General features: G+C 42.9%; 1 protein-coding gene across 2 annotated transcripts in view; it reads right to left on the reverse strand.

The window, feature by feature from the left end:
- Nucleotides 1-23,103, reverse strand: part of LOC138966073 (phospholipid phosphatase-related protein type 5-like) — a 25,074-nt gene extending 1,971 nt beyond the window's left edge. The window contains exons 1-9 of one of the 2 annotated variants that reach the window (XR_011455593.1): nt 22,701-23,103; nt 19,583-19,745; nt 9,797-9,914; nt 8,791-8,974; nt 7,503-7,560; nt 5,426-5,602; nt 3,519-3,617; nt 1,754-2,086; nt 1-1,700 (exon numbers count right to left, since the gene is read on the reverse strand). The exon at nt 1-1,700 is cut by the window's left edge and continues 1,971 nt beyond it. Coding sequence is in view for 1 of the 2 variants with exons in the window: in XM_070338159.1 (XP_070194260.1) it covers nt 1,868-2,086; nt 3,519-3,617; nt 5,426-5,602; nt 7,503-7,560; nt 8,791-8,974; nt 9,797-9,914; nt 19,583-19,745; nt 22,701-23,011 (1,329 nt within the window). In the remaining variant the exon portion in view is untranslated. Of the gene's footprint in view, nt 2,087-3,518; nt 3,618-5,425; nt 5,603-7,502; nt 7,561-8,790; nt 8,975-9,796; nt 9,915-19,582; nt 19,746-22,700 lie in introns of both variants that reach the window. The other variant, XM_070338159.1, reaches the window with a different exon arrangement.
- Between the last annotated feature and the right edge of the window lie 2,306 nt (nt 23,104-25,409).

The following is a 25,409-nucleotide window of genomic DNA, read 5'->3' on the forward strand; positions in this document are numbered from 1 at the left end:
TATATATATATATATCATCATGTCATACAATTCATAAAATATGTTTGCATAGAAAGAACCACATAATGAACGTAGATAATCCAAAAACGGACATTAAAAAGGCGACTAGATAATTATTGGTTGGTGGGTGATTGTAGGCGTAAACGTGCCCACTAATATGGGCATGCAAGACACACTTTACAAACAATGAACAACAACAACATCACTGACTAGCTTATATAAACAGTAATCTCTGATCTCACAAAGCAGACTCTTGTTGTCCCCCTTTCCTCATTCAATTGAGCAGAACAGAGAACACTCGCACACTCCTTTCTCCGGCACACCTTGCTGAAATGTGTGGACATTAATGTCGAAGCATTTCACCCTCTTAGGTAATCTGACGACACTCCAATCTTTTGCAATGTATTTTTTAGCCTATGCTTTTTAAGGCTTCCAAATGTTGAACAAAAGTTGGATCGATATTGTCGAATCTCTTGAAGCGGTCCCCACACGCTTCATAGCCGGCTGCCAGTCACGTCCCACCCTTCGTCTCTAGCTAGCAACGTATCTGTTTTGTAAACTCTGTAAATTTATCTCCAAGGCTTTTGCAAGTTCTGCCACCATTCGGTGATGCTTCTTACGCAGACACTTTCTTCTCACTCTATCCTCTCACAACATCGACATCAAGTGGTTAGTTCTGTGTCACTACGGGTATTTGTTCTTTGCAGCGAGTACGTACTTCTTCTGGAAAGGTCAGACTTCTCGTCAGCAATTCATGGCTATATAATAATCGGTTTCAACACCCCATTTTTGTTATTAACACATGAGCTTTTCGTGCTAATCTCGCACTATCCACTGACAATGAACTGGTTTAGTACCTGTTCCATCGTTTGCCTGCAGCAAAGTCTGGGTACCAACCACTGTGTTACACCCACATCAGTGCTATCCCACAATCTGCTTGCACAATCTTAGTCGTCCGACATGTCTTCCTAAATGTCAAAGAGACATCTTCGAGAGATGTCAGCAGCTTGTCATCGTTGTGATCATGTAAACTTCTGCCAGCAATCGGCACACGTTCTCTAACTTCTTTACAACTACATCAATCAGTATGTATGCTTCACGTCAACAGGAACAGTCGTTTCAGGTTCACTCTAACACTATCATCCAGTACATGTGTTGTGCGTTCTACGCGGGCCAGACTTTGACTTCCAGAGTTCGTCACAAAAAGACATGTATTTAGTGTCTGTACTTTGCTTCCACAACTCTTTCACAATATGCTCGTCTCATCTGTTAGGTCCTCTGCCTATAATGTGAGAGTACCCAACATGAAGGTAGTAGCCCTGGTGATATTTCACATTGTCCGTGTCTGTGCTCTGCTTCAAAACCGCCTTTACAATATCCTGGCCTGCCAGACCTTGTCTACGGGGCACGCTATCTACATGTACGAATACCAAACGTAAAGGTAGGGTTTGGTACCGTGTCTCTTGTGGTTGTCCACGTACATGTGTGTCTTAGCTCCCCTTCCGTAACTCCTTAACAACATCCTGGTTTGCCAGGCTCTCATCATCTTCCAGGCCCTGTCTCCAACTGTGAGAAGGCCAAGCGTGATGATAGGACTCTTGTCGCTTGTTGTTGTCCACACATTTTCTGTCTGTGCTCTGCTATCACAACTTCTTCACAGCATCCGGATCTTCCGGGGCCGTGTCTGTCAGACTCCCTACCTACTCTCTGTAGAGTCCTTCACGACAACAGCACTCAGTGTCAGACTCCCTACCTGCTCTCTGTAGAGTCCTTCACGACAACAGCACTCAGTGTCTGTACTCAGCTTCAACAACTCTTTCACAACATCCAAGTCAACCAGACCCTCGCTCGTCTACCAGGCTGTTCCCTACATGTGAGAGGACCCAGCGTGGAGGTAGGACTGGTGTCTCCTGTGGTAGTCCACGCTTTGAGACAGGTCCCGCTGGAAGGTGTTGTGCGGCCGACGACGCTGGTGTTTCCCCTCTCCCGCGTCCGACATCCTGGAGGGAGGGACGGGGGTCATGTGGGCCCGGGGGATGTGCATGGACGACAGGTGGTCAGAGGGTCGAGTCAGGTGAGATTTGTCCTGAAAACGGGACGATAGAAATGTGTAATGCCGTATATGCTGTTTGGTATTTATTAAAATACCCAAGAACGCAATTACAAATCTTTAAAAAAAAATTTCAAAACAATGTGCAATGCCTTTCTTTTAGACAAAAACCTAGTGTACATCCTACGTTCTCTATGCGACGCAGCTGTAAGTTGAAAATAAAATGGTACCAACGTATAACTACCCCCCCCCCCCCCCCACACACACACACACACACACACACACACCACAACGAAGAGAAAAAATCAGTTGATGTTCCGATAAACACAGGAAAGTAAGCTCTATACATGCAGAATACAGAATACAGAATACAGTATTTATTGAGCCAAGTGACATTAAAAAACATTTAAAGCACAAGGAATTTCGCGTAGTGTTGGTAAAATCACGCACACACACACACACACCCACACACACACTGACACACACACACACACACGCCCACACATACACTGACATACACACCAACACACACACGCCCACACTACAGCAGTCACGATCACACCATCACACGCAGGGCAGACATGAGGTAAAACAAATGACAATCATCTATTAAAAGAAAATGTACAAAGAGTGGTCTAAGATGCTGGTGGAAGGGTCTACACAGAATACAATTTTATAATAGACATGTGTAATAGAGTGAGTGAGAATGATGAGGAACCAGTCTCTTTGCACCTGAGAGAATACCACGCATGGGTATCTGGTCAGTATTAACAAAGTATTCCGCAGCTACACATGTTTAGGAATGCAGTTCAGTTCTTTTTCCGCTTTTGTTGGGGAACATGTGGGATGAAGCAGCCGCGTTTGTTCTGTATTGCTCTTCTCGGCGTGCACTCTCAAAGAGAACAACCTTGCTAAATTATCAACCGTCATACCTCTTGGAGACTCGGCTGCAACTTAATTAACTGGTTGTTGGAAATTGATGATTGATTGATCATTTGAAATTGTAAGCCCGACCAACCCAAAATGGTCAAGTCCGTGTCAATAGAAAAATTCCGGAAATAACTCTGTCGGGTGTGTACAAAAGAGTGAGTCACGTGGGGAAACTTTTCCTGGTGATATTATATAGACCAATCACTAGCGAGAGGGCGTGTCTCAAACACATGTACAGGAAGCACGTGACAATGTTTGTCCGTGCAAATGCAAGGGTACTCACTCTTTCAGAACCAGTGTAAATCCAATAGAGATATTTCCGAAAATCGTTTATTTTCCTGCATTGGACCGAAACAAAATCGCATCGGTGTAAAGCATCAGTAAGTCTTGGCGTATTTAAAGGCGTTCTTTGAAAAGTAAGACAATGCCTTGCTGGAACCGTTGGAGAAATAAGGGCATTGAGTTCGTTGCATACTGTTAATTGTTTTATGGCTTGTCTATTGAATAAAATTGTGTTGAACCCAAGGGTATTACTGACCTCATAGGGCAGGTAAGTGTCTGCTATAAAAGCCCGCATCATGTGGACCATCTCAGACTGTGACAGGTGTTCCTGGAACTGGTTGAGCACGTACACTGTCTGCAAACACAAACTGATATTATTATAATTATTATTCTTGTGCGTTCATGGGCCTAACCCCCCACGTACACTCGTGTTTTTGCACGAGTGGATTTGTACGTGTATGACCGTTTTTGTACTCCACCATTTAGTCAGCCATACGCCGCTTTCGGGTGATGCATGCTTGGTATTTTCGTGTTTCTATAACCCACCCAACTCTGACGTGGATTACAGAATCTTTTCCGTGCGCACTTGGTCTTGTGCTTGTGTGTACACACGGAGAGGGATAAAGCACTAGCAGGTCTGTAATAATTATAAGCTGCGTTAGAAACTCTGACATTGACAGAAGACTTCGTGTCCCGTAGAAAACATTAACAAACTGCTCATTACAGTTGCGGTTTCAGAACTGACGAAATTATGCATCTCACCCTATCTGTTTTTATCCGTCTGTCTGTCTGCCTTCCAGCCAGCCTGCCTGTCTGCCTGTCTGTCAGTATGTATGTATGTCTGCCTATCTGTCTGTTTATCTGTCTGTCTGTCTGTGCCCCTCTGTCTCTCTCTTTTTGTCTCACTGGACAGAATTGATTCTGGGATTGAATACCTGACAATAACAAAACATCAAGGAAACACGAATACATGCATGCAAAAATATGAAGCCCGGGTGTCCGTTCGGCCAACAGCCAATAAAGTAACCATTTCAGCACTGACCCAAGACGACCCAACCCGGTCTCTAGCCCATTTCAGGTCTCCTCTAGCAGCCGGCAGCCAGCTGTCTACACCTCCCCCCCTCCCCCCCCTGCATTTTTATTTTTTATTTTCATACAAAGCCGGGTTTTCCCGTGTAACATGCCCCTAATGGCTTTGCCGTGAGGGCGTAAAACTTACATTTTCTTCTCATCAAGGTTAACACACTGCGTTTATTGATCAGATGCAGAGAAAGGAATGACTTGTACATTATGGCAAGAGGAAAACCAGAGCGGAGAAAGATGACTACCACCTGCTCCAACGAGAAGAACAAGTCGTCCTACTCAGACTCCGCACTGGACATAACAGACTAAACCATCATATGGCCACAAAGCTGAAGCTAGTTCCCTCCCCCCCTATGTCCGTGTGGCAAGAATCAGACAGCAGAGCACATCCTGCAAGCTTGTCCATACCACAGTGCTCTGAGGGACACCACCTGGCCAGAGGAGACAGCGCTACAAAAGAAGCTATACGGCCCCAGAGAGGACTTGGAGAGGACAGCACGTTTCGCCCTGCAGTCCGGACTGACGATCTAACAGCGAACGACAAGAAGAAGAAGATGGCATTGCCACAGGCAAAGTCTACAACAGTCCGGACTGACGATCTAACAGCGAACGACAAGAAGAAGAAGATGGCATTGCCACAGGCAAAGTCTACAACAATGCCTCTGACGTGAATGACACAGCGATCACACAATGAACAAAGGATATTTTATCTATTTTATTTCTGTCAACGACGACCATCACCACAGCAACACACAACGGCAAACCAAAAACCAATGACATCTACTCGGCAGATAGAGATCGAGACATGTGGCAATGCCCGCATAAAAACAACGTAAACACAGAATCAAAGAACAAGAATTGTAGGCTATTCGAACGTTTAAATATTGACAAAACGTTCCAATAGCCTACAATTTTTGTTTCTTGATTCTGAATTTTGGAAGTTGGCAGTCTATCTGGTTTTTTTTGGATTTCAATGTTAATAACACTACACGCATATGCCATGTTTCGGGGTGTATCTGATCGCCTCCATCAAAACCAAACACAAACGTGATACACGTACAAACAATTATCAATACTGACCAGATAGATGGACATGGCGATGCCAGCAGCAAAGCCCACAGCGATGTCACTGAGGTGGCTAACACAGCGAGAGTACTCGGCCAGACCCCCCAACAGGGCGAGCAGAATGAAGACCAGGGCTAGGAAAGGTCTCAGCACTCGCACAGAGTGAGATCGCATGGCTCCGTGGATATAGACCTGAGTCAAGATATATCCGTGATAAATTACAACGTGAGAAAAGAAAAAGGTTATGTGAGAAAAAGAAAACTTGTCAGGAGATATGTAAAATTTTTACAACGTGAGTCAAATCCTTTTTTATTTATTTTTTTATTAAATTTGTTTTGGTATGTGAGAAAAAGAAAACTCCGTGCATACATAATACCTGGGTCAAGAGATATTCGTGAAAATTTTACAACGTGAGAAAAAGAAAAATAACACACACACAAAAACGTTGTTTTGTATGTGAGAAAAAAAAACTGCGTGGATATATTCCTGGGTCAAGAGATATTCGTGATAATATTAGAACGTGAGAAAAAGAAAAATAACACACACACAAAAACGTGTTTTTTTTTTTTTTAATGTTTTGTTTTCGTTAAAGAAAAACTCCAAGTGGACTATCAGCTTGCTACTCATTGGAAGCTCTGATGAAAAAGGACACGTTGCAATCGCTAGTAAACATTTAATGAGTGCTGTTTTACTTGTTGTTGACTTTTGTTGTACAACATGCATGTACGGTATTCTTAAAGACATTTTTTAATACTCACGAGATATCCCAGAGTATCGTATTCTTACTTATTTACAATTGTTATTGGCCCTAATTTGTAAATAACATGTTCAGTTTGTTACTGCTTATTACTCTGTGAAAAAATGACCTGCTTTTATGACCATGTGTCAAATTATCGTCAAACTCATGCCATTTTTTTCTCACTTTAGCTTACTAGGTCAACCACTTCCGTTTCAATTTAGTCAAATAAAGCTCAATAACGATATTAACAACTATTGTGTTTTCAGCGTAGCAATAGGGTCCGACATTTAGACGAGACAAGTATAATGCCGACGAGTCGAAGACGAGTCGCATTATACTTGTTCGAGTTTAAATATCGGACCCTATTGCTACGCTGAAAATACAATAGCGATTATATAGCTGTTCTGACCTTGATTTGTTGTTCCAAACTTACAAAATGACAGTTTTTGTGTCGATGCGTTGATCTCAGGTTTTGATAGCAGACGCCGTTTCTTATGCGCATTAGTTTTTTTGCGCAGGCGCCACACTGACTTGGGAAAAAAACTCGATTTGACAACACAGCTGTTAAACAGCTTTTTATTAGTTCATTCGTATACAACAAAAAGAAGTTTTTTTAATTTTGAACAAGACTACTTATGAAGAAGACCAAAACACAACATCAACGGAAAACAAGAAACAACTGAAGAACTAGGATGCAACAAGGGGAGGAGAAGAGAACAGCTAATCCGTACAACACGAGCAGACGGCAGCGAAGTTTTCAGTTTGGGTGAATGGCATTTATACTTGTCTCGTCATGAAGCGAATTTTCAACCTCAGCTACATGAATGTTAGTGCCACTGGTTGTACATCAATACTTCAGAGGGGAAGTGTGGAGTTACGAGATAAGAAAAGCCGAATGCGAAAGTTTGTGTCAGTCGGCAACTGTGAGCTCACACAGGCACACAAAAACGGCTGTTCCGTTTTACTCCCCTGTTTGTACTACATCTTTCGACTTTGGGCATTTTGTGGTGTTTAGGGACAGAAAATAATTGGTTTAGTCCTGTTTCATCGGGAAGTTAGCAGAAAAGGGTATGCTATCGACATTTGTAAAGCTGAAAAACATTCCCGAGAAGAATTTCAATTTGTCAGTGTATGCTAGCTGTTGTCGATTGAAACATCGTGTGGTACAGATGGGTAAACCGGAACCATGCGTCTTTGTTATTGCCAATATGCTTTTGGATATTGGCAAAAATGGCCGACTTCCGTAGCATTATGCTTTGATGATCGGAAGAGACCATCCAATCACAGCCCCCAAATTCCCCCACGTGTCCATCAGAATAGCTATATAGAATAATATCCAAGAAAAACACTCACTGATATAAAGAGTGCAGCATATGATGACAAAGCAGCGTTCAGGCTCGGAAAAGACGTCCTGCGAACACACAGAAACAAATCCGTATTGTAGCGACCGCTGAGGTACAGGCCTGTTAACAAACATAATTAACAAGAAGAGCAAACGCTCGATCGAGTCACTTTCGCAGTTCTGAATATTATATGAGGCATCAGATGGACAGGAAGAAATTGCTATTCACAACACAATGAGTCACGTTCACATAAAATTTGAGCCCGGTCACTTTTATAGTTTCCGAGAAAAGCCCAACGTTAAGTTGTGTGTTGCCGAACAGAAAAGGCTAGTTATCTCCCTTGTTTTTCTGATAACGTTCGTAAAAGGCTACAGATGTAAATACTTTGATGTAAAGAATAATCCTACAAAGTTTCAATCACATCCGATGAACTTTGTCAAAGATATAAACTGTCTAATTTTTCCTTTGACGCTGACCTGTGACCTTGAAAAAGGTCAAAGGTCAACGAAACCATCGTTAAAGTGTAGAGGTCATTGGAGGTCACGACTAAACAAAATATGAGCCCGATCGCTTTGATAGTTTCCGAGAAAAGTCCAACGTTAAGGTGGTGTCTACGGCCGGCCGGCCGGACGGCCGGCCGGACAGACTAACACTGACCGATTACATAGAGTCACTTTTTCTCAAGTGACTCAAAAATAACAAAGCTCGATTTTGCAAGCAAAGATACTCTATTCCGATATACAGGGGGGAGCCCATCTCGGACGGTTCCCGGACAATAAAAAGTAGCATGCACCTGTGTAAAGACAAAGAAGACTAATTAAATCTTAACAAGAACAATTAAAACGCCCAACTGACCCTACTTTCTCTTGTCATCGGAAACAAACGTTTTTTTGTTTGGGCCTAAAATATATTACTTTCCACGAACTATTCCCTCTGGAGAGGGCACTGTAAGGCCTAAAAAAAAAAGGTGTGGTTACGGTAACCCGACCTACCCTATTTTTAGGGGCCGACCCTATAACTTTTTATTACATTTGTTAAAAAAAACAACAACAACAACAACAAAAACAAAAACAAAACCGAGTGCAGAAAACGCAATGAAAGCGAAAGCGCTCGAGTCGCACACTTATTTCCCTGTCAAGTAGGTTTAATTTGTACACATTAGAAAAAAAAGTAAAAAAAAAAAAAGTGATTGCCTACCTTCCTACCCTATTTTTTGGGGCTATGTTACCTTAACCACACCTATTTTTTTTTGGGGGGGGCCTAATGGTAGGACTCTACGAGACTGCAAGCTATCTCACCTTGCATGCCTTATGTCCATCTTGTCTGAGTTGAGACAGGCAGAGTCTCCGAGTGTCGGGAACAGTGGGCACATGGTTTCGTTCACTTGACAAGCCTCCAGAAAGTCGGGCCGCAGTCGTCCAGTCATGATCTTCGTTACATCCACGAACACCATCAGAGCGAATCCTCCGAACACAAACACACCTGAAAAGACCGTCGGAGGGATAGAGACTATTATGCGTCTGGTTTGTGTTCCGTTTGTGTCACCAAGCCAGTTTTCATGCACATATCCGTCCCCCTCCACATCAGTTTTCTCAGTAAAAAAAAATTATATAAAAAAAAATTAAACAAATCACCTAACTCCAGCACCCCCACCCCCTCTCCTTCCTGTGTCGTATGTCTTTCACAGTGCAGTTTAATCCACGACACACCTTCCTCTCCATCTCTTTTCGACACAGCGGCCTCCACCACTCCATCTCCGTGTTTTCATCCCCATGGAACTGTTCTGTGCACAGTCTAGTCAACTATTTCTTTCCCAGCCTCCCGAGCACATATCCACTCCGGTGCCGATACAGTTGTAGAACCACCTTCGCTTTCCCCACACCTCACCTCTTCCCTAATTCTTCTACAACCAGCCTTTGCATCCAGCGCTTATGAAGTTGCAGTGCCACCTATATCCAGGAATCGTGGTCCTCTATCGGCTTATCTCCCCAGCCCGTGTTTGGTCCTTACTACGATACAGTGTCACCCAGAGCCCTCTCTCCCTACCTCCAATCCCCAGCCACCACCCCAGTCTCTCCCTCTTGCCTGCATTCAGTGCATGCTCAGTGTAACGGCATACCGAGACATCAACCCCCCCTCCCTCCACACACACACGCGCACGCACGCACACACACACACACACACACACACACTCATCCTCAATCCCCTCTACAAACAATCCTCTGCCCCCCCCCCCCCCATCCCAACCACCCCCTCCCCCTTCTGCCTATATATATCCAGTACGTGTGCAGTGCTGTCACCTACCGAGGAATCGCAGGAGTCGTCGCACAATCTGAGGCACTGCGCAGTGTTTGTTCATCAGTCGGATGTCCTTCTGCTCCCCCTCCGCGAAGGTGCACAGCCCGATCTCTCCTATTAGAACCTGGCGGACACAGCAAACACACAGGTAAGCCACTCATCACCTGACCCACTCAACTACTTTTTGCACGGGATTTGGGTGAAATGGGTCAGTAAGGAGAGACTGGTTGACTCATTAGTCTGAACTAAACTGGTGGAGTTATATGCTATGTGGGGGGGGGGGGGGACAACACTATGGAGAGAGATGCTAAGAAAGAACACACATGATCGTATTATGCGACTTTCTCTCCAGTGATGCAGAATCAAGGTACTATTAAGAGAGGAGACAAGGAACTTAGTCGATAAATATCGACAGGGGGCCGACAAATGGTTTAAATGGGAAATGTGTGTATATGGGTGTGGGTTTGAAACAAACAAACAAACCAACCCATGTGAACCCCGGGCCGCAGGCCTTCGATGTAGTGATTGAAAAAAAAGGATGTTCTCAAATGGTTCAATTCTCATTTGGTCTGATTCTCAAATGGTACCGGTATACTCCCCCCCCCCCCCCCCCCCGGCCGCAGGCCTAGGAGTAAAATTTTTATAGACACTGACCTTCTTCCCAGGGGTCATTGACCCAGTTTTAGCTATGAGAGGTGGTTCGCCCAGAGGCTGTAGAGTATACTGGGGCGGTCTCTTTGATGTCTTGAGAGGAAACTTGGCCAGGGTAGTACATGCACCAGAACTGGTGGACACCAAGGACAAACATGAAATCGAAGCAGTTTGCTTTCAGAGAGAACGGTCGTCAGCAACTCAAACTTCTCTGTTTTCTTTTTTTTTTTAAATCTGACTTTCTTTGTGGCCCCCTGACTCCGCCCCCTCCCTCTGTAAGGACCCTCCTCCACAAGGACCGATTTTTGTCAACATTTTAAAGGTCGCTAGAGAGGGGTTCCACTGTATGACCTAACCGCTACTGGCAGACGGCCTCAATCTTCACGCGCAAAGACGAGATTAATAGGTGCTCGGTTTTGGTATTTTGAATTACATTACATTAAACCTTTGTTGGGTTTCATGGTCATGGCAACAGCCATAATAATATTACATGATGTATAATATCATATTTCAGCATATGTGAATTACATGTCATCATACTAAACTGTCATACATTTTTATTCCTACATTATTCTGATTGATCACAACCAAACCTACTATCATTGGACACATCCAAATGCAAGCGCCTGTTCTTGACAATTTCTCTCTGATCTAAATATAAAATCAGTGCAATTTCCTGGGTCGGGCTTTGCCACAGACACTCACGGTTTGGCCTGTAGGTAAAATGTACAATGTATTTTCTGATTTGTGCACAAAAGCTTTTTTTCTTTTTTCTTTTTTTTAACATAACAATGTTTAATGTCACTGTATGTTTAAAAGACCATGGTCATATTTGTAAAAAAAATGTTAAATTAGAAAATAAATAACATTTTGGTTCATGATTTTTCCTACACCTGTGCTAAAAATAAGAAATAAAAATGTCGGGTATATAAGTCACTCAAATACAGCTAGGTATGAATGGCTCGGTTTGAGTTTGTTGCAGTTGACCCTGCACAATGCGACATATCATGTTTTTGTTGAACAATTTTGACGTCACCCCTCCCATAGGGTGACGTATTTCACAACTTCCTGTGTTACACAAACTCTGTGATGACCAATTTTGACGTCACCCCTCCCATAGGGTGACGGATTTCACAACTTTCTACAGATGAACAATTTTGACGTCACCCCTCCCATAGGGTGACGGATGTCACAACTTCCTGTGTACACAAACTGATGACGTATTTCACAACAAAATGGCGCTGCCCATGGTCAACCTCGAAACTATCCGTATAGAATGGGGGCGTCCTCGCCCCCATAATGAAGGGAGATACGGCTGGTGGGAGAGAGGGGTACACAGAGAGGGGGGGGGGGGGTGGAGACAGAGACAAACAGAAAATGAGAGACGCAGAGAGAGCGGCGAGAAGAGAGAGATACAGACAAACAGAAGACAGGCAGGCATATCGGACAAATCTCCCACTTTCAGCAGGCAGACAGGATTTGAACCCCAAACCCTCCTCGTGGAAGGTCGACGTCTAAACCACGAAGCTATTGCGTTTGTCAGATCAGATTTGAATCCCTGAATCGAATGGGTTTCGTTTGCCGAAAGCAATGTGTCACCGCCAGCACGGAATAAAATATTGCGATGAACAGAATTGAGCCACTGAGGCAAAAGTATTAGCGTAACAAAACTCTACACCTGTTCAAATCCATTAAATGCATTAGCATAGTCATGGACCATTGTCCAGTTAATCATTGAGGGCGTGTCGAAATGACACAGCACATTTCCAGAGTAAGGTCAAATTCATGGTGTCCTAGATATTATAAACGAGTGCTTCCCCTTGAGTTAGTCACTAATGTGCATTTCACTCATCCTGAACTCAGGTCAAAATGAGTTTGGCTCATTCTCTCCCTGACAGGATGCCTTGGTTTTCCTTGTCTGGCGAGGAAATCGATTTTTTACATATTTAATAGATCTTTTCGTAATGTGTTATGGATGTAAGCAGATTCGCGATCGTCGATAATGATTTTTCATGGTGTTGTGTAATTTTTAAATTACAAAGGAATTGATATGTAAGACAGTTTCAAGCGAGCTATTTTTCGCGGGTGTGCAAACAATTCTAAATATGGCAAAAGTGTCACATGATAATCAACCGTTTGGTTTCGGCGCTCACTGGAGCAGACGATTTTTTCTGTAACCAGTTGACAGTGATGAAACCATATATTACGGTCTCCTTCCGGCAGCAGTCCCAACATTTCGATTTGTTTTGACCTTAGAACGATGTCTTTATCATAACTGTGAAGAACATAACGGAGATCACTGTCGAAGTCGGCCAATCTGCAATCATTTTCGTCTCGCGAATACTGATCGCAAATTTAGATCAGTGCTCGCGAAAAACATATGGGAGATAACTCTGTAGGCTATTCTTCTTTTTGATAGATTCGCGTAGGATTGTAGCGTCCGGTCAGAGAGACAACTGGCAATAGCCGTGGAGCGATGCTTATCAGAATGTATTTCACTGTCAATGTCAATGTCTTATCTGCCTGATTATCGGCCCTGTCCACTATCGTGCCAAGCGCAATACTCAGTTGTTTCCGCCTCTTCAAGGGCACACACTTAAACGGCGGTTTCTCAGAAAATGCGAAACCTCACTCGGTCACTGTTCGACTATTAACGACGGATAATACGGCTTCGAACCTGCACTTGTGTTAAGGAGCTTGAGTGTTGATTAAAATACCAATGGTTCTTGTTCTAATGTTGCTACGTGGTACTGTGTAGTAGCCAAGTATTTGAATTATTGTGTCAAGGGGTTTCAAGTGTTGATTAAAATACTAACAATTCTTGTTCTAATTTTGCTACGCGGTTATGTTTAGTGGCCAAGTATTTGTATCATTTTAAGTTCTTGTTGTGTTCCCGAAATTATCAGCTGTTAGTGCATTTCAATACCAATAAGGGGCTAATATCATTGACAGAAGAGAGTGAAGTGAAGAAACTGTTCCTTATTACTTTCATCCAACTCAACTGCCACTCTTCACTGCTGTGTGGGTGTCTTAAACTACTGGTATAAAAAAAAGTCATTGGCCTGAAACGAAAAGTTCGACGTTGAAAACCCGTCGAGACGACTAAAACCTGGCTAGTCAAAACTGGTAAACCGAGACGGGTCGAGCCAGTATCAAGCATGCTAACATAAGACCTACTTTTCCCAAACCTTTTTTATTATAATCTGAGCACACTTAGAGAATAACCAAAAAGTATGAGTATATATATTTTTGGATTCAGAAATTGATAAGGAATTCATTTCAATCATTGTATGAGTCTGTATAAAGAAAAATGTCGATGTTAATGAAAACTTTAAAGAACAAATTAATTGATTAATTTTTAAGCTTCCGAAATGAGATGCAATCCCATAGTCCGGTCTGAGTCAAATAATACAAAAACCAAGAGACTGCCAACATTCCAAAATTCAGAATTAAAAAACAAGAAAGGTAGGTTGTTGGAACGTATTTGTGAATGTATTGTTGAGTCAAATAATGTTAGACCAAAATTACAATCATTTTTTTTATTCTTTAAACATAAGAGCGTGACAGCGTTTCAACTTTAGTAAAAAGCCGGATATGACGTCATCAAAGACACTGATGAAACTACTGAAAAACTGTCTTAGAATACCATCTGGAAGATTGTGAATGTACAGTTTCATAGATTATATGTCCAGTAGTCTTTAGGGAAGATTGTGAATGTACAGTTTCATAGATATATGTCCAGTAGTCTTTAGGGAAGATTGTGAATGTACAGTTTCATAGATTATATGTCCAGTAGTCTTTAGGGAAGCACTACACACACACACACACACACACACACACACACACACACACACACACACACACGTATACACACACTCACACACCATCACTATCGTCTCGATTCGCAGTCACCCTGAAATCCTTTAATCAGAACTTGACTGAATGTAAAATGAAGTACAAATGCAAGGAAACGAAAGAAGACTTGAAACATAATGCGAAGAAAGAAACGCAAACAACATGCGTGCTTCCAGTCAAGTTAATGGCATGACTAAGCACACGTTGGAATGAAAGTTATCGCATTTCTGAGGAATATCGATTCCTCATAAAGCTACAGGCACACTCATGGAGCTGTGTTTTTTTCTGGGAGAAAGAAAAGGTTTGGAGCTGGCGACTTTACTCACAGCTCTCTATGCTACAGTATGTAAGTTACAGCCAATTCACTTTATCCCCGCACTTGTGTCATTCCCACATAAATGTACCACTAAAGCGTGTCCTTAACTGGGCGAAGTCCACTACGCGAAGTATGCTTCCCAAAGCTGGCCGCATGAAGCTTTAGCGCTGAGGTTTTGATAACAAGACTTCGAGAAGTCTTCGCGAAGTCGACTTCGGGCTCAATTCAGGACAGTCTTGATAGCAACAATAAAACGATATAAATACCTGACTGGGACCAACACAAACCTGGTGTTGTTTTTTTTCTCTCAACCGCTACTTCAATTATTGACATTTTAAGAAGGAAACAGTTGTGAAGAGCTCTTTAGAGTGCCTATTTTGCAAGTGTTATCTCGCTTGCTGCAAAAGATCAGGCCAGTGGATTATGAATCATGCCGATTTGTTTCACGGAAGGAGTTTTCATTTTCTCTACACAGGTATCGTGGGCGCAGTTTCGGTTTGTCATCTTACACAGTTCTTCATGAATTCAAGTCGTGCGTTGAGCTTCGATTGTGTTGTATTAATTGTAGTATGACACAAATTTTAAATAAAAATGTTATTTACACAACAAAAACAAGACAAAAGTCATTAGTATGTATGCAAGCTGAGCGATACTTAGATTCCATGTCAAATCCTGTTGGGGTTTATTGTGATTTACACGATAACACGATAACGATAACACGATAACGATAACACGATAACGCCTGTTAAGATATATTGTCCAGTACTGACCAAAAATGACCTTTTCAAATTCGCCATTGAACGAGGTTGTGTACAAAAAAACTTAGATTTCAATTGACGTAGCATTAGCTAATAATCTAATAGGATGTATTGTTTATGATGCCTGGGTGTCATAATCATGCGATTTCAACGACAGCAGAACTGTATACTTCTTATGTTTGCAAAATGGCGATCGCTGACATCAATGTAAGTCTTATAAATACGTGCACTAATGGCGGGGGAAATGTTTTTAAGTTAACGCTAGTCTACTTTTGGCAATGCTTTGTAACAGCGAAGTATGCAGCAAAACACAATATTCAAATGCCGAAGGATGGATATTCTCCGACACTACCAATAACGACTATATCTGAAGTAATTAGAATAAACCATCGTTTTGACAAAAGTAAATTAAGGCATCTGAAAGTAGACAACGTCCCTTTGACGCTAGCGAGGAAGGAAACGAATAAGGGCGGAGTGGTGGGTCATGGTTGTGAGGGGATAAGTGGCTATTTAGGGTTATGGCGGTGATAGGGTGAGGAACAGGAAGGTGGATTCATTAGAGAAGGAATTGGTGTGAGACCACTCTAAACCCTCTGCCTTGCTGATTCCGAGAAAACAACTGACACACTGACCTACTTCACAGTCAAGTTTCGAATTTCTGCGCTCTACTGGGGCTTTCAGCATTAAAGATAGACTTTTTTTTAAGCTCTAGCTTCTTGTACTCGTTGAAGCACTACAAAATGTGTCCACGGCACTGTACTCGTAATGAACTTTGCCAACATGCGTTGGGTAGGCCAGTTAACACTAGAGACAAATAATACAGGGTTCAATACAGTGTTAACAAATGTTTGACCTCATCAGACTGTCGTGTTGATCACATATTGTAAGAAGTCACGAGTTTTAGTTAATCGAAGCAAGCATTCGCGATTTCTCAGAAGAAAGTCACTCGTGAATGCAGCAAACCTTGCTTTTCCTTCATGTTTCGAATCTTTTTTTTTCTTTTCATTTTTCATTTTCATTACTTTATTGTCCCATCGCTGGGAAATTCGGGTCGCTTCCTCCCAGTGGAAAGCTAGCAGCAACGGAGTCGCGCTACCCAAGTGTCTGCGTGTTTAGGTGTATTCAGCCACCTGCACTTATGGCAGAATGACCAAGGTCTTTTACGTGCCATTGTGATGACACGGGGGTGGGACATGGCTTCCGTCTCTGGGTCTGCACATAAAGTTGACCCGTGTCCGTCCCGGCCCGAATTCGAACCTGCGACCTTTCGATCACAAGTCCAGTGCTCTACCAACTGAGCTACCGGGCCCCCAATCACGGGAATCCATTAAAATGTATAAAGCACATCGTGTTTATGCAATTGTGCCTATTTTTATAACTGAAGCATTTAACTGAATCTGTTAAAAACTATAAAATGCCATGTACAATTTTGGTTTTGTGAACAAATGCCTCTGCGTATATTACACATTTTACCGAGGAATTGTATAGTTGAGCATATCTTTTTGTTTTCTTTCATTTCAAATTAATGTCATCTTTCTAGTGGAGAGCTAGCAGCAACAAGAGTCGCGCTCCGATTTGGGATAAATCAGACAACAGCTCGGGTATTACGCTGCAAGCTTTTGAAAGAAAGTATTTCAAAAAAGGAAAGATACGCTTGAAGGTTAACCGTTGTCTTACACCCCTACTGACCACAATGGGTCAATGACAGGTGCAGGAGGAAGAGAATAACGACCTCTTAAATAGCTTTCCATTAACATAATAAAAAAAACAAGAATTGTAGGTTATGTGAACGTTAATTATTGACAAAGCGAAACGTTACAGGACCATAATTTCATTATTTGTACCATAAGTGTTTGTCTGCATGCATGTTTGTCTGTCTGTCTGTCTGTCTGTCTGTCTGTCTCTCTGTTTGTCTGTCTGTTTGTCTGTCTGTTTGTCTGTCTGTGTGTCTGTCTGTTTGTCTGTGTGTGTGTCTGTCTGTCTGTCTGTCTGTTTGTCTGTCTGTTTATCTACATACAAATAACACTGGGTCGATGTACTGTAAATGTAACGTTTTGGGGATATAGCTCAGTTGGTAGCGCGCTGGATTTGTATTCAGTTGGCCGCTGTCAGCGTGATTTCAAACCCCCGTTCGGCGGACATTTATTTCTCAGAGTCAACTTTGTGTGCAGACTGTCTTCGGTGTCCGAACACCCCCCGTGTACACTACATTGGGGTGTGCACGTTAAAGATCCCACGATTGACAAATGGGTCTCTCCTGGCAAAATTGCTTAGGCACAGTTAATAATTGTCTACCTATACCCGTGTGACAGGGAATAATAGGCCGTGAAAGGTAAATATGCGCCGAATTGGCTGCAATCTACTGGCCGTATAAAATTTCATCTCACACGGCATCATTGCAGAGCGCCTAGAACTGTACCCACGGAATATGCGCGATATAAGCCTCATATTGATTGATTGATTGAATAGTTAAAAGTTTCAAATACCTACAATTTTTGAATTTTTAGTTCTGAATTTGGAGCGTTGGCAGTCTGCCTGATTCTGGATTTGTGTAACTTAACATGGTCAGTAGGCGACCTCCTTTGCTTCTCACGCTATTCTTTGTGCGACAGTTGTCGGTGCAACGCTTATGTCTCTTTGACAGCTTTTAGTTCGTCGCAAGCTTTAAGGAAAATGAAATCACATGAAGGGATTCATTGACGTGGTGTAACTTGTACAATTTCCTTGTTTTCTTGTTGCTTTCAGCTGATCAAGTGCAATGTCTGTTGTTGTTTACATGTCCGTATGGGGCACAGAGCCCTTCACTGTGTTTTGGATTTTTCACGACAAACTGCCCACTTTTCTTGAGAAGAAAGTGTCATGTAGTTCTGAAGATAAAACAATGTTCCTCTAACACACACACACACACACACACACCCTCCTCCTCCTCCTCCTCCTCCTTGTCCCTTCGTCGCCACCCCCACCCCCCTTTTTTAGTCAGCAAAGCCAAAACACGCAATGAGCACACCAGTACCTTCCCAACACCTCCCCCCCACACACACACACATTTAAAAGACAGCAACAATGTAAGAATATTAACTCTTTACAATGAGAAAGTCTTACATTGGAGATTAATTTACTGAGAGGATGAAAACAGAATCTCAGTCAGCAGGGCCAAGCGGAGGGGGTACTTATTCGGTAGTGCGGTAGTCAATGTCAGCTGTTAGAACAGCAGTTCAGAACAGCCGTCCACGCACCTTCATACGCTTTAATTAGTTACCAGAAACAAAAACATGGTGTCGCAGTAATAAGGACAATAAAATACAGCTGACATCAAGGGACTCAACATGGCAAGGAAGATTTGATATTGGCATGACGCCATGAAATGCTGCTTGGAAAAACCCAAAGTCACCATTGTGCAAAACTAGGTCAAGGTCGCCTACTCTTTCAGGACAGTCGTGGTCAACAGTCTATGAAGGTCAACACAAATCCTGCAGTCCTATTGGTCCTTATCCTTGCTTTTGTTTAACACTTCCTTGATGGATCGATGCCTGTTGGGTCATATTTATCTTGTTAGAAAGGTTACCGATAATGGTGAGTAATCGTTTATCGATGAATTGTTCCTGGTAGGTAGAAAAGATTACAATAAACCGCTGCGATTTCACTCATTCAGTGAGACAAGACTCTGATCCATATTACACACACACAAAATGTGTAGTTGTAACTTGTCTCCACATTGCACACACACAGCTGTATAGTTCTAACTGACCTCATACTATGTTTATGCAGGCCGAAGTGAAGTGTGATACATTCTGACCACAAACTTGGGTTTATGTTTCAGAGAAAGAAAGCTGCTCCGGAATGCCCTTCTTGTCCACTACACACACACACACACACACACACACACACACACACACACACACACACACACACACACACACACACACACACACACAAATGTTCTCTCTCTTGGTGTTACTGGACGCGGTAAAAGAAACATAAGTTTCTATGGTCTCTCTTCTTCATTTATTACTCAGCAATGTTGCATTATGATTTAGCGTGTACTTTTTGAAACAATTGGGACTCCCCCCTCCCCCCTCCCCTGACTAGGAGTCCAATGAATGAATTGACGCGGGAAATACTGCTTTAGCTGGGGTAAACAAATAAGTGCAATAATGTTTTTGTTTTTTTGCGCAATCTAAAATGTGAATCTCAAAATCCAGGCACACCTACCACGAGAGGCGGGACACAGAAGCTGAGGGCGTATATGGCTTCGTCTGGAACGTCTGCGTTGAACGCAAAGTCCGCCATTAGCTGCTTGTCACGTGACGTACAGGAAATGCTAGTGTCTGTGCACGTGAAGTTCTGACGTCGCAGTGGAAACACGTCTGTCCATCTGTTCGGAATAAAACCGTTAAAATGAGAAATGGCAAACAAAACAAGTCGCGTGAAGCGATATAAAAACATTTAGTCAAGCTGTCGGCATTAAAAGTAACAGATAAACACAATAAATAGTCATCGCCGAGACTATATTTAAGATAGTCTCGACTAACCACACCCAAAAAAGAGACGGGTCACGCTCGTCTCCGGGTAGGGTGCAAACGCAGTACTTACTTAACCTTTTTTCTGTCATTCTGAGCACATTTTTAGAGTAAACATGACATTATGTATATATATTTGAATTCAGGAGAAATTGAGGAATACGATGCAATTCTTTTTAAATCTGGTAGTGAAAATTCGATTTTAATGACAACTTTAATGAGCAAACTAATTAACTAGTTTTTAAGCGTCCAAGCTGAAATGCAATACCATAGTCCGGGCTTTGTCGAAGATTACTTCACCAAAGTTTCAACCAATTTGGTTGAAAAATGAGGGCGTGACAGTGCTGCCTCAACTTTCACAAAAAGCCGGATATGACGTCATCAAGGACATTAATCGAAAAAATGAAAACAATGTCTGGGGATATTATACCCATGAACTCTCATGTGAAATTTCATGAAGATTCATGGTCCAGTAGTTTTCTCTGAATTTCTCTACACACACACAAACACAAACATACACCACGACCCTCGTCTCGATTTCCCCCTCTATGTTAAAACATTTAGTCAAAACTTGACTAAATGTAAAAACAAATAATGGTTTTTTTAAACAAAACAAAAACGCGCATAAAGCAAGGAGAACAGAAGTCATTCAAGTTTATTCAGTGAAGATCAAACTGGAAAGTTGTTCTATTTCAACTGCTTTACACAACATAGTACATCTCTCTCTCTCTCTCTCTCTCTCTCTCTCTCTCTCTCTCTCTCTCTCTCTCTCTCTCTCTCTCTCTCTCTCTCTCTCTCTCTTTCTCTCTCTCTCTGCTCTTAAGTGTTTTGTTTGTTATGTTTTTACTCGACCATTATTTTGATGTTTTACTAGTTAATACTTTGATTAGATACTGTTCCTTTTATGTATGAAATGATAGCATGTGCATGTGTGTAGGTATGCGAGCGCACGCTAGCGCGCGCGAGCATGTGTGTGTGAATATGTGTGTGTGTGCGTGTGTGTGTGTGTGTGTGTGTGTACGTGTGTGTGTGTGTGTGTGTGCGTGTGTGTGTGGAGTGTGTGTAAGTGTGTGTGAGTGTGTATGTGTGTGTGTGTGTATACGTGGGTGTGTGTGTGTGTGTGTGTGTGTGTGTGTGTATACGTGGGTGTGTGCGTGTGTGTGTATACGTGGGTGTGTGTATGTGTGTGTGTGTGTGTGTGTGTGTGTATGTGCGCAGTCTTTGCTTTCGTTTACAATTATTCTCTGTATATGTTCCAATGACAGGTTGGAAGATTAGGCTAAGCCTAAAACCTTTATCCTTATGTAATAAAGTTCTGAGTTCTGAGTTCTCTCTCTCTCTCTCTCTCTCTCTCTCTCTCTCTCTCTCTCTCTCTCTCTCTCTCTCTCTCTCTCTCTCTCTCTCTCTCTCCAATTGCAGCTTTCGAGTGTGAGCTTGACGATTTTGTCACTGATTTCATCATCCACAAATCTTCGCATCAAAAACACATCCTTATCTCGATGCACATTTATTTTCAAATTCTTTGCGGCAAATCCCTTCGTGCTTCAGCTCAGATATTCGCACAAATAATTCATGTCTGTCATGATGAACTCTGTCGATTTCACTCATATACTCCGGGTTATGCGGTGCAAGTGCTATTTATATCGTCTACTCCTTCAATGGCGTTAACGACGCAAAATCACGAAAGGACAGAACAAACACGTGCCAATGCTCGACCTATTCCATAGCAGACCAACTTACGGAAATACTACATGATGACGACGCGAACAAGCAACAGAAAATCAAGCATTTTATGTCGTGTTGTATTCATTAATTATATCAGAGACATAGATAGAATGTATGTCTCTGATTACATGGTGTTGTGTGTTGTGTTCTGTTGTGCTGTGCAGCTGTGCCGTGATGTGCTGTGTTGTGTTGTGGTGTGTTGTGGTGTGGTGTGTTGTTTGTTTGTTTGTTTGTTTGTTTGTTTGCTTAACGCCCAGCCGACCACGAAGGGCCATATCAGGGCGGTGCTGCTTTGACATATAACGTGCGCCACACACAAGACAGAAGTCGCAGCACAGGCTTCATGTCTCACCCAGTCACATTATTCTGACACCGGACCAACCAGTCCTAGCACTAACCCCATAATGCCAGACGCCAGGCGGAGCAGCCACTAGATTGCCAATTTTAAAGTCTTAGGTATGACCCGGCCGGGGTTCGAAACCACGACCTCCCGATCACGGGGCGGACTGGTGTGTTGTGGTGTGGTGTGTTGTTGTGTGGTGTGGTGTGGTGTTGTGTTGTATGGTGTGGTGTGTTGTGTTGTGGTGTGGTGTGTTGTGTGGTGTGGTGTGGTGTGGTGTGGTGTTGTGTTGTCTTGTTGTGTTGTGTTGTGCTCTGTTCTGTTCTGTTCTGTTCTGTTCTGTTCTGTTTTGTCTAGTTCTGTTCTGTTCTGTTCTGTCCTGTTTTGTCTAGTTCTGTTCTGTTCTGTTCTGTTCTGTTCTGTTCTGTCCTGTTCTGTTCTGTTCTGTTCTGTCCTGTTTTGTCTAGTTCTGTTCTGTTCTGTTCTGTTCTGTTCTGTTCTGTTCTGTTTTGTCTAGTTCTGTTCTGTTCTGTTCTGTTCTGTTCTGTCCTGTCCTGTCCTGTTCTGTTCTGTTCTGTTCTGTTCTGTTCTGTCCTTTCTTGTCTTGTCTAGTTCTGTTCTGTTCTGTTCTGCTCTGTCCTGTTTTGTCTAGTTCTGTCTGTTTTATTCTGTTATGCTCTGCTTTGCTCTCCTCTGCTCTGTTATGTTCTGTTATGTTCTATTCTATTCTTTCTTCACAACATACCTGAGGAAATACTCAACGATGACGACGAAGACGAGCAGCAGAAGCTCGATGATGAAGGTGACGAGGAGGAGTATCCCTTGACGACTGTTGCGTCTCCATGACGACGTGTAGTCCGAACTGCTGATGTCAGAAAGCGCGTACCCCATAGGCCTCCCCCCAACGCCCCTGCCCCCGCCCCCCGGGGGGTGACTTTCCGGGGCGTACTCGTAGGCCATGGAGTCGTGGGGGTCGTAGCGAGGATGGTGGTGGTGGAGGTGGTGGTGTTGGTCGTCGGTGATGGTAGACATGGAGAGGTGCATGGGGAATCGCATCAGAGGGTCCGCCAGGGTGCTGGTTGGTGTGGGAGAGAGGGGGACGAGGAGAGAGGGAGGGGTGAGGTGAGGAGAGAGGGAGGAGAGAGGGAGGAGAGAGGGGGGAAGGATATAGATAGAGGAGAAAGGGGGATGGGCTGAGAGAGGGAGGAGGGAAGTAGCACGGGAAGAAGAATAAACGACTCGCAAGAAGGAGAAGAGAAAATATGGGACTGGAAATTAGAGACTTTGAAATAAAAATAGCACAATCAGAGAAGGAGAAAAATGACGGGGTTTAGGGGTAGGTAAGGGGAAGGGACGATATCGATGAGAGACGACCGACTATGAGACAACGTCGGTAAAGTTGGAAAATTAAAAGTACGGGCATCAGTGGTGTAAATTACTGCAAAAACCAAAACCGAGCAGGAGAAGGTCAAAACATATCTAAGATTTGTTGGGTCAAACGAAACAAACAAATTTTAAATAGGAGCGAATTCCTAAAACAAATTGAGCATAAGGACTGCATTCAGGCTGAGTAATTAAAATAGAATTTGTCAGGGGATTTCAAAAAGAATTTAGCGTGAAACAGAAATGCCGACGATGCAGTGAAAGTCACAGAACTGATGACCCATCAAAAATTCACCCGGAGCAGTGGATTTCACTGGTTAACTGCTGCTTCCGTCACTGCATAATCTGAAACATAAAATAAGATTTCTTTTTTAGAAACATTTCGTTCAATACAAATTCAACACCAAAAGCTTTACAATAATTATGATCACGACAGGATACGAAAACGAAACAACAACACAAAAAACGCATCGAGTCCGATAGGAATTACAGACACACGCACGCATGCACGCACACACACACACACACACACACACACACACACACACACACACACACACACACACACACAAACACACACACACACACACACACCTCAAAAGAAACCACAAGCTTACCAACTTGTCAGCTATGCCATTTACGAAATCTAATCAGCAATAAATCCCTTTTTACACAAAAACAAGCCAGGCCGTATTATTTCACGTGTTCAAATGAAAGAAAGTTCTTGTCCCATGTGTGACAGGGAGACTACCGTCGCCCTTCACAGCAGACTCTGCAGAGTTGTTTGCCTTAGAAGTTGCGAGCTATAAATAGCTCCTGTGGATTGTCGAGTTCTGTTTGAGATGGGGTCTGGCGGCTTTTGTCTCTCTGTATGTTCATGGATTCCTTTGCGAATGCATAACAGTTTTTATAGGGCTTAGAAATAAGCTCTAAACTTATCAATCCTGTTTGATTGGACTTCGCCTCCAAAGGTGATTGTGGTGTTTCGGCACTCGGTTACACATGTAAAAACGTGGACAGAACTGCGGTGAAGTATGAGATCTCCTTCACGAGAAAGCGGGTTAACTTTATAGGGTGAAAGGACATTGACTTCAAGAGCTACCTTTCAAAAGCTACGTTCCTCTTTTAGCGTATCACCAACTCTTGTCCCAAATAGAAATAGTTTCTGTGAGGACGTAAACTCCCCCCTTTAGTTCAGAACGTTCCTGTGTTCATGCAGTCATTTAACGAGACATCTCGTCTCACGAGTCGGAACGAATGCCCCGTGCTGTCAACAGAATGCAATGACGTGGAATACCGGTCAGCAAAGAATGAGCCTCTACCTCTCACAGAGTGCACAGAGGATCGTGGTTGAGTCCACTCTCATAATGGGCATGTCACTACTACTGAAATAAAACCAACGGGCGCGATAGCCTAGTCGATAAGACGCGATGTGGCCTCCTTTGCGGAGGGTCGCGGGTTTGAATCTCGGCCGCGCCTGGTGGGCTGAGGTTGTAGATTTGCTCCTATTATAAGTGTCCTAATATCTTGTCTGTCCACAAGCCTTTTTTTTTAGTTGAACCTGTATTGTATAACGATAACTCCGACCACCACCATCTCTCTCTCTCTCTCTCTCTCTCTCTCTCTCTCTCTCTCTCTCTCTCTCTCTCTCTCTCTCTCTCTCTCTCTTCTCTCTCTCTCTCTCTTTCTCTCTCAGGCTCTCTCTCTCTCTGTCTGTCTCTCTCTCTCTCTCTCTCTCTCTCTCTCTCTCTCTCTCTCTCTCTCTCTCTCTCTCTCTCTCTCTCTCTCTCCTTCTTACACCCCTTTCCCTGTTCACAAACCTTCACCCATATATTATGTATGTTAAATGTAATGATACTGATGTACGTGCCAATGAATACTTGTAAACATGTGTATTATATTTTTTTAAAAAGAAAGAAAAATGTTGGAGATTTGCCCGATCTTCCAGGTACACTTATGTGCAGACCTTCTAGTGCCTAACTCCCCTTCGTGTGTACACGTAAGCACAAGACCAAGCGCGCACGGAAAATATTATGTAATCCATGTCAGAGTTCACGTTTAGTTAGATGCT

Source organism: Littorina saxatilis, linkage group LG5 (genome assembly GCF_037325665.1).
Source record: "Littorina saxatilis isolate snail1 linkage group LG5, US_GU_Lsax_2.0, whole genome shotgun sequence".
NCBI classification, from domain to species: domain Eukaryota; kingdom Metazoa; phylum Mollusca; class Gastropoda; order Littorinimorpha; family Littorinidae; genus Littorina; species Littorina saxatilis.